Source organism: Drosophila erecta, unplaced genomic scaffold, assembly GCF_003286155.1.
Source record: "Drosophila erecta strain 14021-0224.00,06,07 unplaced genomic scaffold, DereRS2 tig00000126-arrow-pilon, whole genome shotgun sequence".
Lineage (NCBI taxonomy): Eukaryota > Metazoa > Arthropoda > Insecta > Diptera > Drosophilidae > Drosophila > Drosophila erecta.
In genome coordinates, this window is record NW_020825209.1 from 15118242 (window position 1) to 15136442 (window position 18201).

Sequence of the window (18201 nt, forward strand, 5' to 3'; positions counted from 1 at the left end):
AACTATTATGGATGGTACATAGTTGAGCGTTCTTTTGTCTCGGGCTTGTTTACGAAATAGAATTACTCTAGCTTAACATTTTGCCACTTTAGTTTCCAGATTGCCATCTCTAGTTGGCCGTTTTTGTTCCTCGCTTCGCTTTATTCCGATAAACAATTTCATAATTCATATATATAGTTTTAATTTCAGCATTTTTAACGTTTAGTCTTTTTGCGATTTTTGCCATAATGACTTTGGGCATTACGCGCAACTGATATGCAGCCAAGCGAATCTTTTGGACATTTGGACACATTTCAATGTGCTCTGGGCCCGTGGACATGGACATGGAGAACCAACTCAGAATGAGAATGGTTCTGGTTGGCATAATTCCAGTGGCGGGCGGAGACATGGACGTGGTTCAAGCGAGTGGGCTCTTGAATTTGGATTTGAAGGCACTTGGCAATTATATACAATCTCCACCAGGAACTTTCTTTCTGTGGTTTCTGTGATTAAGCTGCTTTTTTTTTTTTTAATTTGAAATTCCCCAATATTGGATATGATTAGTAAATTATACAGCCGTTACCAGTTCATTATACCAACAAGACTTACTCACCAATAAGTTTTAGAACCTTTACCAATTTGAAATACCCCTATATTGATTATGGTATAGTAAATTATACTGCCATCGCCATTTGTACAAGCTCATTCTCAAATTAAATTGAATAAACCCAAACATTTTAATCAAATACACATTAAGTACAAAAAAAAAATGTATTAAGAATAAGTTAGGAGAATTGAAGGTTAGGCTTATAGGCCAAACGTGAGTCTTAAAATATATTTTGGCCTTAACAGAATCTATAACTCCATCCGGGAATCGTTAGATTTGTCAACTCATTCTCGTGCTTATATCAATCTAGGGTTCCGATCCATTAGCGCAGTCCGGGCCAGGTACAAAGTGCGAGCGTTATAGCCCTCTTTACACGGCCGACTGGCTCTCAAAAGTGGCTCTAGTTCGCGGGATTCAGTGTTTCGGAAGGGTTTCGCATATAGTTTTGACATTTCATTTGATTTAAGTACAGTTTTGCGATGGCCCAGGGCTGCAATTAGTACTTTCCGAAAAGCCGGCCTAATTAAGTCCACGCACACGCTCAACTGGGAACAAAAGAACAGTTAGAAGCATGGGCGTATAGGGATCTTTTCTAAGGGGGCTCAAAAGCCATAGTGATGCTCTTATAAGTTGAAAGACTTCCGCAAAGCGTTTAATGAAAATTTCATTGCAATTCCAACAGTGTGTTAATTCGTAATGCCTACAAATTCATGCATTTTCTATGTAAATAGATCAATAGGTATGACATATGACATATGCGGAGTACAAGTCGAGCTAAATGGTAACTATAGGTACAATAATCAGCGCATTTCTACGTACACAAGCCGCCCATTAAGAATGTTTCCCATTTAGATTTAGCTTAATCTTGGTAATTATTAATTGAGCCCAAACGTCACGGGATCAGCTATTCAATTATGTTTTTACTTCAGTTTACCTCCAAGCCAAATAATATACGCCATACATCAAGTTGTGCTGATGCAAGTTCCCATTTCCATAATTTGTTTCAGAAGATTCTTTGGCTTGGAGCGGGGCAACATGTTGCTGGTGCGCTGGCCGGGAGCAACATGTTGCCGCCCACACGCAACAACAACGAAGTTGGAAGTTGGCGATCGACGTCGGCGATCGTTTTGTTTTCTTCGACGTCGGCAGCGGCAGCGGCAGCGGCAGCGGCGGCAAACTGGGAGCGGAATTAAATAATTTTCCGTAAGCGCGTTTAGTCAAGCTCAGTTCAATTGCGGCCAGCTTTGTTGGTGGACGTTTCAGGCGGCACTCACTCACATACCCTGTAGCCAAAGGCGAAGTAGTAACGAAAACTGAAATAAGCTACCGCAACATTCTTTTTTTTTTTAACTGTGCGAACTGTGCGAGCGAGAGGGAAGAGCCGAAAAGCAGCACTCGAAGTGAAGAGTAAAACTCGCAAAGAAAATATAAAAACGCCGTGTGCAGTAAACAATTGCAGTGACCGAAAAACCTTAAAAGAAATAAAAACAAAAAACAAAGAAATACCAGCGAAGAAGAACCAGAAGCAGCAACATCAGCAGCAGCAACAACTCGTTGGCGGGGTTAGTAAGTCACCAATTTGTAGTTTCTTCAGCTGTTTTTAGCAGCTTCCTAAATATGTAGTTGCATGTATTAATTCCGGCACTTGCTAAATCAAAGCAGCAACAGCTGTTTTCAATCGCGGTCGCTTTCGATTTCGATTTCGGTACACTGAAAACAGCGAAAACAGTGGTGGGCCTTTGTTCAAACCTTAAAACAGAAAAAATATAGTTGCATGCTTTTTATCGCCTAATGTTTCGAATACTTTGTAGTTTATTATTGACTTAATTGTAAGCCAATTGAAAAGTACAGTGCAATGGCAAAATCTGTACAAATGTATAATTAACCAAGTTTTTTGTAGGTATGAACCAACGACTTTATGGGTGAGCAGGTATAAAGGGCAAAGACGTTTCTCTCAGTGTGGGTTTTCAGTTTCTGTTCGGTATGTGACGCTTCTGCTTTTTGAGGTTTCTCGGCACGTTTTTCGGCCCTGTTTCTTCGAGTGCGTCTCGTCTCAAAAAGGGCTGGACAAAACAAAAAGAGCGGAGCAAAACAAAAGCGCTGGACAAAAAGTCCATTCGAAAAACTGTATTTAACACAACCGCAAAAGTTGCAGATTTATGTAGTTAAAGCCAAATGGGCCGCGCAAAAGGAGGTGGCGAGAGCAACAACAGCAACAAGCGATGAAAGTGAAAACGCTAGGCAAAAGCAAACAAAAAGGAAGTGTAAATACCCTTAAATTATAATAAATTGCTTGGAAGTGTACAAAATTAAAAACATTTCAATTGGAAACATTTATATAAGTTGTGAACCACATATAAATGGCTCGTTGTGGTTGCGCCGAAACAGTTGGAATGCATTTCAATAGTTTAGCAACTAATATTGCTCACCTTCTCGTATTGAAAAACACCCAAATCTGAGGTCTATTAAAAACTCAGCCATTTAAACTTAAGGCGGGGCGCCTTACGAACGCATGAGATCTTTAATGTGCATAGCCAAGTAATTATCACGTGTGAGTGTTATACGGACATTTTCCCTGGTGGGTATCCGTCATGGTTTTTTTTTCCGACCATCGCTTCTAAAGTTTAAAAGTTGCAAAACCTCGCCGTGAGAGATTTTTTAACAATTAGCCATGTGAACCACGGGCGGGCGAAGAATCAACTGCAGGTGTGTAAGCATCTCAGATGCACTTCGATATCTCGTGGATAAAAAGGGGTATTTTATTACACTTAATACTAGCTTAAGGCTTATAAAATTATTATCCAGGCTGAGGAGTATATCACTGCATTATTATTATTATTGCAAGCTAAAGCGTTAAGGGCTTGAAGCAATTTTACTAACACAAGGCCAAGCAGAAATGCATTATTTATTTGTGGTCAGTTTAATTGACTGGGCGTTTAAAGCATTTCGACGGATCACGACTAGACAATCAGTTATCTTAGAACCCATTAGAGGAATCATTAAAATATCATTGAAACCATTGCAAATCAGGTGTAAGGCGTATTATCGAGCAGGATAGCTGAGTTGGCATTCTGGAGTCGTCTTCCGTTTCCTGAGCGTCTCGCGATTATCGATGGCATTAGCATAACATCTTTAGCATTCCGCCACCAGGGCCCTGAGCGTTATTATCAGACTGGTTATTTATCAAGACTTAATTGCATTGCAAGTTTTTGTACATGTAAGCAGCGACCTTGCTGGCTGCTTGCTGTCTGCTGATCGGGCTAAAAGTAAAAATCAAAAAGCGACAAGTAGCCGAGCCGTATAAATAAATAAATAAAAAGTGATCAGCATTTCCTATGGCCCGCCGAATAGGTTTTATAAATAAAATACGGGTATGCGGCAGAATCTACATCTGATTGGGAATTTAATTATAGCCAAGTCTGCGCCGGTTCTTGCCGACTCATGCTGGAAGTTAAAGTTGGAGTTGACTCACAAATCGAATCGAATCGAATCGAATCAATATTCAAAAGTATAAACAGGAAAACGCGTGCGTTTTTCAACGCTTCAGTGCCGGCGATCGCGTTTTTGTAAGAGCGACTAACGCGGTTTCTTATTATTTTAAGCTATTAAAACGGCAATGCGGTTATAGTGAAAATAACTTGTATTTTGTAACAGCAAGTCGTTCTTATTCCCAAGCGGAAGTAAAAAGTAATTCCAGTTTCACACTGCACGCTTTATTTGATCAGAACAATATACATACTTATATGAAATTTTATAAATAAATTGGCACATCATGCAGCATAGTCAAAGGTTAAAACTCCAAGCCCATTGCGGCTTAATACCATAGAAAAGTCGATTAATTCTGGAAAAGATTGCCGATTAAGATTAAATGAATCATTAATGGGCTGGAATGCAGTTAAAGAGCACAGAAAAAGGTAAATCAAATCAAATTGTCATAAATATTACACAATGAACGCAGACAAAAAGAATTAGGCGCATGAATTGAATAAAAAAGAAATCAGTGAATGCATTTATGAGATGGATTGCAGTTAAAGTACCGAGTTGTGAAATGTTGCATAAATTGCACTATAAACTCGGCAAAACGCGTGCGATTTTAAACGCTTGGACACACGCGATTTAATCAGCATCGGCGAACATAAAGGGCGTTTGCGTTGGGGATAGGTGTACTAAAGATTCCATGTATAATTTAAGTGGGATAATCATCCAAGCCAAGTGCATTACACAAACCCATTTAAAGGGTGAGGGGATCACGCTGGCGACCAGTCCACAAACCAGTTTGCCTTATTTATATTTACTTTGATACCACTGTTTTCGTTTCGTTAGCGCGACTTGCTAGTTTTTGCGATTAGTGAAGACTCATGGTCAAGGTCGCGCTGAAATCCGAGTTAGCCAATAGATCGATGATAAATTGCGGCTAGAATCCACTCAAGTTGGCAGTCGTCTGGCGAAGTTTTATGTTTATGCTGATTCTGCCTCTTGTGCACTGGGAGAAAATGTGTGCCTTTTCCACGCAACGGTCGACGATAATTTGCTTTTCTATTTTGCATGGTTAATTACTTAATTAAGATGTGCAATTCATTTAATTACTAAGATATTCACTTTTCAAAAATCAGGTTATGGAGTTTTAACTTTAAATTTCTATATTTGGTTAGATGTGCAATCTCTCTTGAGTGGCAGCTTAAAGGATATTTAGGGCTAAATATTAAGCAAATATGTTGAATTGTTCTGTATTTTTCTAGTGTGGATTGATTGCCAGTGGGTTTCAGGGAGACGGCGCAGGTGGGTCAAGTTCCCACCTGAATTAGTGCGTCTGTCAGTTGAGGACAGCTGTGATGTATATGCAAATGGAATGGAAGTTCACACACCTAAAAAGTTGTGGAGTTACTTGTGAAGAAATAACAGCAACTGTTGTCCAAGTCTGAAAAGAAGAGTTAGTGCAACTCAGTAGACATTTATGTTTCATTATAGGTATTTCTTAGTTAAAAATACAACTATTGTAAGGTCCAAAGAACTACTTTAGTAGTCGAAAAAAGTGACTGGTTTGAATTGAACATTTCGAGCTTAAATTGCCTTATAAAACAGACCTGCTGAAACACTCATTGTGGCCTTTAAAAACATTTTTAGTCTAGTCGTTCTGAAGATTCCAAATACATTGGCTTGGAACGAACTTTCGATAAAACAGCACTTAAGTGCTGTCTGGGGTAATTCCAGGAATTCATTTGCATCTTGAGTAACTAAACGTGATCTAAACGAGTTTTGATATAAAAGTTCTTGATATAAAGGGGAGGCGGCGGTGGGATGAGATCTCGAAACTGCCACGAAATCCCGTTTCGCAACTGCATCAGATTCGCAGCTTATTTTCGCTTTATTTTAATTAGCCAAGAGCGGGTATTAGTTTCGGTTTGCAGGTACCTGAAAAGTTGGCGAAAACATCTGGCCATTATGGCCCAAGAGGCACAATGCCCATTGCCTCCTCCTGGCCACTGCTGGGACTGGGACTACGTGCCGGGAGTGTCTAATTGCCAGTGGAATCGCAGGCATTAACACATTTGCATACGACCGACATCTTCCTTGAACTGGATTGGAGTGCAGGCTTGTGGGAGGCCTTACCTGTTAATTAAAGCGAAAGCAATGCATCATTTTTCCTATTCGGCGACTACCTTGCAATTATCAGCTCAAATTCCCTACTGCCGTGGCGAGCGGGAATGCAGCTGATAAGACGCTCGCCAGTAACCATGCGAGTATAGTATAGTTGGCCCAGTTTTCTGCCGGCGGGAAACTGGAACGATCGGTTCACGCCACATTAGCCGGGGATCAATCAAGCATTAGATAATCCCCGCCGATGATGACATTGGCTCCACTGCAACATTATGCTATTGGCCATTGACTAACTGAAAGTGCATTTGCGACTGGAACTGAATCTGGTGTTTCACTTGATCTGGCTCCATAAGCTTTGCCAAACGAGTTGCCAGTCGCGCTGGCATTTATTTTGGTGTGGCTAGAAGCTAACTTAATTGTTGCACATATTATGAAACATTTCGACGTTGTCGTCGCCCCATTTGATTTGCTGTTTCAGTTTCGAAATTTGATATTTACAATTACAATTACATTACAATTACATTACAATTTGTTATTTCCATTTATATATTGTACTCATATTAGCCTGTTATTATAGCCAAAGGGAATTCTTTATTTTACATATTTGCAGAGTATTAATCTGCGAACTTCAGAACAATGTACTGCACCCAAACGAAATCACCAGTAATGAAAAACGATTAGGAACGATTATGAATGCAAGATTAATAAATAGATTGTTTCTGTTTTTGTTGATCAATACTTGTCAGCCATAATTGGAACATCTTGTATGTTATTGCTATGCCTGAATTCTCTGAAGTTGTTTCTTATGTTCTGCAATATGCAAGTACACTTTATAAGACTGCAAATACCGTGTATTTTGTAACCAAGCTTCATTAGGAACCAAGCAAGCTAGCTTATTTAGTAACGAAGTACCCTGAGCCAGATTTTAGTTTCTGTTTATATTTCCAGGCATCTTAATATTCTTTTGTCTCGCGAGATTTTCCCACTTTGATTGAAGTCCCAGCCAAAAGTCATAAGTCAGAGTGCTGAGCTCTATGCCTACATACTCGTATACTTGTACATATGTACGTATATGTACGGAATGTATAGTACATATTCAATCGAGTCGGAGTTGATTGGCATCTTGGCAAGATCAGCGGGTGGCGATCATCAAAAGTCGCAGGCCGAGCTTTGCATACGAAACAGTCGAAAAGAATAAACACTCTTTTATTGCTCGGCTGTACGTCTATTTGATTTGTAACTGGTTTTGCGAAGTTCGACATTGTCCGGGTCATAAATCTGGCCGCCAATTGCCTGCCGGGTAATGGATGCGGCTAATCTTTCATCCGCGCTCGGCTCAAATGGACAGCTGGGCGCCATAACGCCACAACGCCATGACGATCTCTGGCACCTTCACCTCGAATACGTCTAGCTCCTGTTTGGGCCATAACTCTTTCGCCGATCTTCCAGTTTTACGAGGGCCTAAACCGTGTGCGAGGTCACATGCTAAACTCTTAAACTCAACAAATAAATTTTCTGGCACGTCTAGAAAAGCTCCGATTCAATTAACTCAGTATTTTAATATCATTTAATTCAAGGAACAAAAGTTATCAAGTGATGGTGCTCGCAACCGGCAACCGATTTTAGACTGTTTTTAATATTAATTAATGTTTTTTAATTAATAAACCTACTTATTTACTTTAAATATTTGCAGTTATTTAAGAAATGTTTGAGAACTTGATGAGAGATGTGTGTTTCCAAAACTTAACTCGATTCATCGATTTATTACCATGTTTTTAAACAAAGGAAATTAGTACACTTCACTTGATGTTGCCACTTGTGTATACTGAGTGACTGCGCGAAGGCATAGCTGTTTTGCCTGGCCGGCCAGTGACTCAGAGTAATCAGCTGAATAATTTAATTCAAATAATAAAAGCACGTTTCAAAATAATTGTCAGCAAATGGCGTTAACTGCCACAAGTGCACAACACGGCTAAGGGGCTTAGCTCTTCGATTGCCACCGGGAAGCACTTTTGCCGGCAAGGCGAACCACTGAATGCCTGAATTAGCAACGCGGCTGGAACGGCACAAAGCGGCTAACAGGCGGCTAACAAGGCGGACAGGGGCGGTTAGCAATTATGCTGGGGAAGCGATATCCGTAGATATGGGATCCCATCTGTCTCCGCAATTCACACCCAACTCTTCCGTTGCTAAATAGGAGAAAAGATCACGAGATTAGGCATGTCGATAATAATTAGGTTGTACAAATAAATAAATAAAAATAAATACATAAAAAATAATAAATAAATATACAAATTCTACAACTGCAGTAGTGGAAAATGACTTCTAAATACAAAATGCCGATGTACGTGTATGTAGAAAAATGTACTTTTTTCTTAGTTTGGCTGGATACATCACAGCTGGATAATTATACTTTATGTACTTGTCTGTAAGATCTTATGAATGCCGAGTGAGCTGACATCTTTTGAATATAGTCAGAATCTTAGTCAGAAATGGAGGTGGAGATGGACTGTTGTCATGCTTGCACACGAGCTCCACCTAGCGGCAGCTACTTTAATGGCCTATAACTTTTTTACGAACTTGAACAGTTTTTTGAATGTGTTGGCATACATCTTAGCGTTATAAGCGTGTCTGAACCTTAAAGTGGGCGGATCCAGAAAGCTAGCAAAGCTTTGGTTCCTGAGATCTCGACGTTCATATGGACCAACAGACAGACTCAGAAGTATGAAATACTTTACTACAGCAGAAAAAGGCAGTAGTTAAATCAAGATATAATGCTTAAAAAACCCATAAAAACCTTGTAATAACAAGTAACAAATAACAAATAACAAATATCAAACGGTTAAATGTGTTTTTAACTAACATTGTGGTGGCACGAATAAAAAAACTAATAAAATGAGATTTCCTTCCATGAAATTACATGAAATATTATAAGGATTCTAAAAATGCGGTGGAGTTTTCAATGCATCTCTCATAGGAAGGAAGATTTTAGTTTTAAGATTTAAATTTTATAAATAAGAAATGGATTCATCACTTCGATGTATTAATTAGCATAAATTAATTTTTATCATCAATACAGTATTTTATTGAAAAAGGTACTTACCTTAAATTGTACTTAGATCTGCAAACAATGAAAATGAGAATTAGATGAATCAGAAGTTATTAGGATTATAAGTGAAACAGCCATTGTGTGTACTCATGTCAAGCGAAATGTTTTAGTCGTCACCTTGACATTTCGATTGGAGATATGTATTAAAGAATTTAAATGTATTTATGTATTCGGGCCAGATCTAAAGAACTATGCTCAAAATTGACAGTCATTTTGATATTCTCCGTGCAGAAGACGAAAATGCCCGAGTGATCAGGCCCACAAAGCGATCGTCAGTGGGACAAGGGACAGGAAACGGAGAAGTCAGCCGTAATGAGGGTGCACCTGAATGGTCGCGAGGTCCGGGAGCTGTTGCGAAAGGATTTGCTGGTGCGATGGCGCCAGAAGGGGCTGAGCCTGATCCTGCTGGCCTGGCCAGTGATGGTCTTTATGCTGCTCTACCTCATCCGTCTGAAGTACGGATCGGAGGAGCTGGAGGCCTGCCAGTACCCCACCCGCCTGCTGCCCACCAAGAACCAGGTGGTGCCCGCCGCCTTCTCCTACATCTGCAGTATTGAGAACCGCTGCCAGCCGGCGCATCCCTACGAGGAGTATTCCCATTGGAAGGAGGCGCCGTAAGATAGCATTCATTCCCAGATTAGCCACTTACTGAGTACTTACCCTCCCATTTCAGACTGCATTCCGTGATCGATGTGGTCAACGCGTTCGTGACCGACGAACGGCTCCACAAGGCCGTCTTGGAGCTGGCCGAGAAGGCCAACTTTGTGTCGGCCATAACCACATTGATCACCAGCGATAGGCTCGACATCATACGAAGTGAGTGGTAGTATAATCTTCACCTACTTGTACTTGGCTTACTGTTTAAGCAGAACTGTCTAATGTTGCGCATTTCATGGGTTAAGTTTTTAAGTTATTGATATAGGAATTTGGGCAATTCGGTATAAACTTGTTGCAAGTTGCATTCATTTTTTAACCTCTACATGTTTTTTGTACAGGCAACATAAGTGAATTAATTTCTCTGGTGCCAGAAATCGAACGACGGATGAACTACAGCTTCGACATTAAGCATTTGTTTTCGAGTATGTTCAAAAGTAAGCTGCTGTTGTCCAGCTAATCCCAACTGATTCCTCTGGCAGATCGCGAGACCTTCGTAAAGCTGGGCGTTCTCTTGTGCGGCCACCCGTTTCCCAATACCGATACCATACCACTGGTCAATGAGATCCTGGAGTCGGAGGACTTCAGCCAGACCACCGATGCGGAGCTCGATGCAATGCCAAGTGAGTTGAAGAACCCTCTGTAGAGGAGATCCCCTATGAATTCCCAAAAACTGCAAATTGCCAATGTTGCTCTGCCTCCAGACCGTCGTCGTCGTCGATCCGCAGATCTTCCCACGGACTGGAGGCCAAGTGAGCATAAACTCTAATATTTTTGATATTAGAAAGACTCCCTAATCACATTACAAATCATATTCTTAACTCCCATCAAATGATTCGAACTGATCTTTTAAGCGCGTTCATTCATACAATTTTAAAGAGTGTAGAAAGACTTGTTACGTTAGTTTTCCCTGGTTGCCAGCTGCTTTTGTATTTATAACCATTCCAACCACCAGCTAAATATTGCAAGCGTCTTTACCGGGATGTGACTTCTACGAACCAGGGCAAGCTCACCTGGAACACCATCAAGCCGATTATCCAGGGCCGGATCTTATATACGCCCGCCAATGCGGCGACCGACAGCGTGGTGAAGTTTGTAGGTTTGCTTTGAAGTACTGTTTAACAAAAAGTAATAATGTAATACTAACTCGACCACAGAGTAATGCCACCTTCGAGGAAGTGGATAGGGTGAAGCAACTCAGCCGTGCAGCAGCTACAATTCTCACCAAGCTGCACACAAACGCTACATTCCAGGAGGCTTTCGATAATCTGCTTAAGCTGGCCAAGTCGCCACTGGTCAAGAGCTTGGTCGGCGATGACTTCGATATTGGAGAAATCGAAAGGGTCTTTGTGTACATACGCACCAACCAACTGATATATGATATCCTTACCACCGTGGCGGATCTCATGGATTGCGTTTCGGCCGATCGCTTTGAGGCCGTAGAAAGTGTAGAGGAATTGCACAAGAGAGCATTCGAATTGAATCAGAACAAGTTGTTTCTGGCCGCCCTCAATCTGGAGGACGTAAGCCTCAAGCAAGCATCCTACCGCCTGCACATGGACACGGATAATACGCAGCCGACTTTTGAGAACCACAACAGGTTCTGGTTCCCCGGACCCGCCGACAGCATGGTTATTGATCTCAAGTATCACCGTGGGTTCGTTCAGCTCAAACAGATGGTCGACCTGGGAATTATCAAGAGCAAGCGAGAAGAGGCGGGCTTTGCGCCGGAGGAGGAAGCTCCTGAAAGCGGGCGTTCCTTAGGTGGTATGTTTAGTATCCAGCAGGTGGAGGACGACGCGTCCGATGAGGATGACGATGACTTTGATCTCAGTCTGGAGGGAAGCGGTGCCGAGCAGGCCACTCAAAAGGTGTCAGCGTCTGCGAAGGATCAGGAGGCAACAACCATTCCCCCCTCTTCTCTGGATGATGAGGGGGTTGGTGTAACCACCGACGAGGTGAGGGTCACTACGCAGCAGACAGTCGCTAGTGGTGACCCCGATATGCTTCTGCTCAACAATGAAGATGTGCGGAAGCGCTCGAAACGGCAGGGTCTGTTCGACCTACTAGGAGGCTTCGGTGGATCTGGGGATGCCAGTAAAAAGAACAAATTCGAAGTGGACGACATGCAGTTCTACACAAAGCAATTTCCCTATCCCGCTTTTCTTAACGACGTGTAAGAGTAAACCATTCTCAACTGATTCAGCTGTTTTAATATTTTCTCAATTTTTTCGTGTTTTCGTAGATTTAAACGTGGCTTGTACTTGGCCCAGGGCGTCCAGGTGGCCTATCTACTCGGCCTGGTGGTATTCGTGGCTCTTTGTGTAAGGGAACGCATCTGGATGCGGGAGAGCCGCAACAGCATGGTGAGAATATGTGTGATTAATCTTCGCCCAGAACATTTATCAATAAAAATGTATTCTACAATATGGGATATCAGATATCTTCAAATACTTAGATGCAAACTAATGATAGTAATTATTTGCAAGTAAACCTATGTTATCCCTACTCCCGTAGTTGATGCGATCAATGGGTCTGAAGGCGCATTCCGAGCTGCTGGCCTGGGCTCTGATGAGTTTTATGGAGCTCTGTGCGATCTTTGCGCTGATCAGCGGAGTCCTGTATAGTGGCGGTATTTTGGGCTTCACCAACTGGTTTTTCATGATGTTCTACTGCCTGAGCTTTGGCCTTTGCCTAATTTCCTTTTGGTGAGTAGTTCCTGCATTGCACCGTGCATGGATAAACTAACTCTTGGATCCCACTCCCAGTTATATGTGCAGCAACTTTTTCAATTCGGCCAACATTGGTGCAGTGGCCTCCGCCCTTTTATTCTTTATAAGTCTTTGTCCGTTCATCATTGTGCTGATGTTCGATGCCAAACTGAGCGTTTTCGAGAGCTTCCTGGTGGACCTCTCCTTCACCACGGCCTTTGCCAAGGGCTGGGGTGAGCTGATGCGGATGGAGCTGCAGCAGGAGGGACTGACAGTGCGTCATCTCATCCAGACGGGTCCTGCGAGAAGCGAGTGCGCCATGGCACTGCTCATGTTCCTACTCGACTTTCTGCTTTATGCGGTTATTGGACTGGCCTACCAGCGCTATAAGAATAGTAAGTGCACCCTGACGCAGTGAATCATAAATTCTAAATGTTTTTCCATTGCAACAGATAACTACAGCTTTGTGAAGGTCAGTCGCTCGCAATTGGACGGCAAACTGGGCGCCTCGTTGGTTAATGTTAGCAAACTGTATGGCAGCAAGTGCGCCGTTTCAAACTTAAGCCTCGACTTCGCGCGCAACCAGGTGAGCTGTCTTCTGGGCCGCAATGGAGCTGGGAAGAGCACGCTGATCAAGTTGCTCACCGGACAAATCCGGCAGAGCAGTGGCAAGGTCCTCTTGGCCGGAGAGCACCAAGTGGGTGTCTGCTGGCAGGATAATATCCTAATACCTACGCTTACGGCTCGGGAGCACCTTCAGCTGTACGCGCAGATCAAGATGCCACTGGGTGGGAGTGGTGGCGCCGAGGAGATCCGCTCGGAGGTTGCCCAAACCCTCCAGAGCCTCAGCTTTGGTAAGCACGAATCGTATCCCTCGTGGCAGCTCTCCGGGGGCTACAGACGACGCCTCTGCGTGGCCATAGCCTTCATTGCTTCGCCCAGTGTAGTCATCTTGGATGAGCCCTGCAATGGGGTGGATGCCAAGGCCAGGAAGGACATTTGGCAGTTGATTGAGCGACTGCGTCAAGGCAGAGCCGTCATCTTTGCCACCCATTTCCTGGACGAGGCCAAGTACCTCAGTGATTCACTGGTGATAATGCGCAATGTGAGTAGTAAAGAAAAGTGCAATCCCTCACATCCCAAAATACCTGGTATTGAATCTACTTTTATTTACCTTTTAGGGTCGCATTATTGCCCAGCACAGTCGAGACTCACTGCAGCGTTTGTGTACCTCGAACTATAGCATTCGCCTGCGTTGTGCCGATGCAACTGGAGTAACCTTCGTAGTGCAGAAGGCACAGCAGCTTCTTCCCCAGAGTCAGGTGACCCATTCGGGAGCCGCAGACTACCCTCACAGCCTGACGATCAGTGCCAGCTATGCGGAGCATCTAACACCTGGAGCCGTCGAGTTCCTGGAACTGCTGCAGTCCCAAGTGGCAGCAGGCAGCATCAGCGATGTGGGGCTCACGAGTAGCTCCAGCCTGGAGCAGGAGTTCGAGCAGCTGAACAGGAGTGGCGAGGAAGCGGTGCCCCGACGACCCGCCAGCGATCGGAGTGGAGTGGTCGCCGGTCCTGCAATGATTACGGACGAACCACCAACCGCTTGCAAGCAATTCCGACTGCTCATGGGCAAGCGATTGAGGCATCTGTCCCGTAACTACCGTCTTCTGCTCTATGTGCTGCTGCTCCCAGCTCTTTTCGAGCTGTGTGCCATGTGGTTCGTCAGCTATCGCCTGGAGGATGACTTCGACACTGTTTTGCCCCTGAGCCGATCGCTCTATCCCCAAACCGCTCAGTTTGTGTCGCAGGAGAGGGCGACCAGTTTCTCCGAGAAACTGTATCCTCAGCTAAGAACCGCGTGTGACCACCTGGGTGAGTGTAGAGCGTTCAATAGTTCTGAACAGGCCTACGATTGGGTCCTGGACTCGTGGGGCGATTATCATGAGCGCCGGTATGGTGGCTATGGATTAAACGGGTCAGGGGCTACAGTTTGGTATAATAATAAAGGGTATCACTCCATGGTGGCCTGGTTAAACGATCTCAACTCGGAGCTACTGCGCACGACCTTAAACGACTCGGAGTCCAGTATCCTTACCCTGAACGAACCCTGGAAACTGGGTTATTCCGAACTGAGTACCAGCTCGATCCTTCGGCAGGCAGGTGACGGATCCATGGTCTTTATCCTGCTGATAGCTTTTGGTTTGGTGGTGGCCTCCGGATCCGTTTACCTGGTCAACGAGCGTGTCAATGGCGAGAAGCTGCAGCAAAGATTGTGCGGAGTAAGCGCGGTCACCTACTGGCTGGTGGCCTTCGTCTGGGATTATCTGGTGATGGTCCTGGGCCTGATTGTCTGCCTCGCTGTAGTCCTGATGTTCGGAATGCCCGTGTTTGTGGATCGCCAGCAGCTGGTGGGCATCATTGGACTGTCGCTGGCCTTTAGGTGAGTTCTGGAGCAGAAGCAGGGAGTCCTGAATTGCAATGCCAAATTGTCCTTTTGTATTTCATAGCTTCGCCTGTGTTCCATCTGTTCATGTGGCCGAGAAGATCTTCAGCGATTCAAGCATCGCCATTGTGTCGATCTTTTGCGCCAACCTCATCATCCCGCTGGCCACCATGGGCATCATCCTGATCCTGGGCGTGGTGGGCGATGGTCCAGCGTGGGATGACTGGCGCCACGCCCTCAACCAGGCCTTCCTGATCTTTCCAATCCATGCCTTGGGAGACGGCTTCCTGGAGTTGTGCAAGAACTATATGGTGGCCCTGCTATTCCGACGCTACGACATCGATTCGTACAAGCATCCCTTGGCCAGCGACCTGCTTGGACGCCACTTTGCCGCCCTGTTGCTGGTGGGCGTGGCCGCCCTGATCATCAACGTCCTCATCGAGTGGCATTTGCTGCGGCGCCTGTGGCAGCAGGTGGAGCGAGTGCTGGACTGCACCTACCGCCGCGAGCTGGATAAACTGGGTCAGCTGAAGCTGGTCAACATCCAGAGCATCTTCAAGAGCTGTGTGGCCACCGGCGAGGCGGTGCGGGCGGAGAATCTCTGGCTGGCCTACCGCCGCGGACACTATGCGGTACGTCAGGTGCACTTCAGTGTCCAGCGCGGCGAATGCTTCGGGCTGCTGGGCAAGAATGGAGCCGGAAAGTCCACCATCTTCAAGCTGCTCACTGGGCAATTGCAGCCCGACGTGGGACAGATTTACTTCGAGCAGGTGAGTAACCTCTTTTGGGATCAAATTCGAAACAATTATGTAAGCAAATTAAATCAACTTTCATTAAAAAGGCAAAAACAGCCACCATATTTTAGTTCTAACTCACTATAATAGGTATTACTCATACGCAGTGTGGCCCGATTTGCTTAACTTTGGTAATAATTGTAATTCGATTTTCCAGCCCGGCATCTCATACTGCCCGCAGAGCAACCCGCTGGACCCGCTGCTCACGACGACCGAGTGCATCCGCTTCTACGGACGCCTGCGCGGCATTCGCGACCTGGATCAGTTCTTGGATCGCGTGCTGGACACGTACGAACTGCGGCCCTACAAGGACGTCCAGGTGAGGAACCTGAGTGGCGGCAACAGGCGCAAGCTAACGGTGGCCGTGACTTGTTGCGGTTGCACGCCCACCGTGCTGATGGACGAACCAACGAGCGACATGGATCCCGTGACCAGAGACATGGTTTATGCCACCATCGAGCAGCTGCTGCTGGCCCGCAGAGCCGTGGTGCTGACCTCGCACTCCGTCTCGGAGATCGAGCACCTGTGCCAACGGGTGGCGGTGCTTCGGGCGGGCCAGGTCATCGCCGCCGATAGTCCGGAGCGATTGAAGTCGGAACATGGCGGCTATTACGCGGTGACCTGCTTCTGCGGCCCCGCCCAACAGGCCATTCTATCAAGGAGCTTGAGTCAACGATTGCCGGGAGCGCGGGACTTGCAGCACTATGCCCACAGTTTGCGGTTCCTTGTCAGGATTCGGTCCCCCGGAACCCTGGGCGATGCCCCTCTGCTCTCGGAACTCTTTGCCATCCTTCGCGATGTTTGCGTGGACGTGGCTCGCTTTTCGCTGAGTCGCTGCCGTTTCGAGACCGTTTTCGAGCGAATCCTTGACAGCTGCGAGGCGAATGGCACCAACGGCGTGCACAAGGATCAGCAGCAGGACGCAAGAAAGGATCTGCCCAGTAAATCCCCTGCTGTCAGTGGCTCTCTGGAGACCGGCTATATTCACTGTGGCTACGAGGAGACAAGAACTTAAGCGACTCAGCCATGCTCTGATTTTGAAACCAAAAACGACTTAAATCAATTCCATTCTTTTTTTTATCGAATAGGGGGTTTCTTCGGGACTTATTGGTGTGTTCAAAATTATAATTGCATTCACGTTTTAAAACTTGTATTAGAGGTAGTTTAAAGTAATTAAGAAATTATAATGACTATTCACGGAGCTTAGCAAACTCAAATTATTTTGTTCTGCTGTTATATTCAACTAGACAAATAATGTTTTGGTAAATGTATTTCGATGTGCTCTTTGTAATTATTTTAAGAATATTGGACATCACTTGAGTGAATTGTGCAGACGAAATGTGTTAGAAAATTTCAAAGGTAGTGGAACTCCCAGGAAAATGCTATTTTTAATAATTCTTGAATATAGCTGCGTAGATTTTCAAAAATGGTAGCTTTACAATGAGTTTATAAACTTTCTGTTCTTGTGGATGGCTAATCAATTTCTTTATAAGCTATGAAAAGTTTGTTTATAGCCGACATATGCAACAAATTATTAGTACGTCAATACGATTTTTTTTAATAGTTAGACCAGTTTTATGTGATAAGATGTGATAAGTTGGGGCCTACATGGCCATAATTTACTTAATTCCGGGTGTTCTGTTTAGACATTAAGAACATTATTTCCCTAGAGCTTTAATAAATGTGTACCGTGCGCGTGAAATATAAGACCAATCTACATAGGTATAAATAAATAGGTATATCCTTATAGGATCTGCCTGAAGTTTTGTATGGCAATTTAACAACTAATAAAGATAAATATGTATATATGCATATTTGATATATGTGAATCTGTTGACTAGTTTGCAAACAACGGACGGACAAACTATGGTACTATGGTCGCAAAAGTCTCCTTCCCTGCTTTCGATATCAATATACCCTCTGATAGAGTAGTTTTTAGGGTCGGAAATGCTCTAGAATATAGTATACCCTTTACAGTGCTAGTGCAGGATATTGAAACGCATCTTATGCGCATCATGCGGCTGACTAAAATATAATGAAACATTAAACGCGCTAGGTACATAATGCGCCCAATTACGGTTAAAGCTGCATAATGCAACTGAATCGGATTATTGGCCCAAAGCAATTATTAAATTATCGGAAAATGCGGCAATCGGATGGAAACGGATCGGCAAGTGGAGAGCCAAACTTGTTCGCCGTATTTAATTAAGCTGTTTGAAAATGGCCGCGGAAGTGAGCAAGGAGGAGTGCTGGTCTTGGTTTAAAAGCCAAAAAGTAATTAAACCAAAATGGTGAAACATTAACCA

The 18201-nt window shown here is 44.3% G+C and overlaps 1 protein-coding gene across 2 annotated transcripts; it reads left to right on the plus strand.

Moving 5' to 3' along the window:
* Window positions 1-1643: 1643 nt before the first annotated feature.
* LOC6549914 (ATP-binding cassette sub-family A member 1) lies at window positions 1644-17701 on the plus strand. 2 transcript variants are annotated; one of them, XM_015155915.2, is made up of 15 exons: window positions 1644-2148; window positions 9525-9907; window positions 9967-10109; window positions 10289-10372; window positions 10430-10570; window positions 10652-10699; window positions 10903-11042; window positions 11105-12123; window positions 12193-12313; window positions 12465-12655; window positions 12716-13053; window positions 13111-13763; window positions 13840-15098; window positions 15166-15871; window positions 16053-17701. In XM_015155915.2, the coding sequence occupies exons 2-15, from the start codon at window positions 9606-9608 to the stop codon at window positions 16908-16910; spliced, it is 6003 nt and encodes a 2000-aa protein (XP_015011401.1). In that variant the 5' UTR covers window positions 1644-2148; window positions 9525-9605; the 3' UTR covers window positions 16911-17701. The 2 variants fall into 2 exon arrangements, with proteins under 2 accessions (XP_015011401.1, XP_001978666.2); XM_001978630.3 differs by lacking the exon at window positions 10652-10699.
* Window positions 17702-18201: the final 500 nt, after the last annotated feature.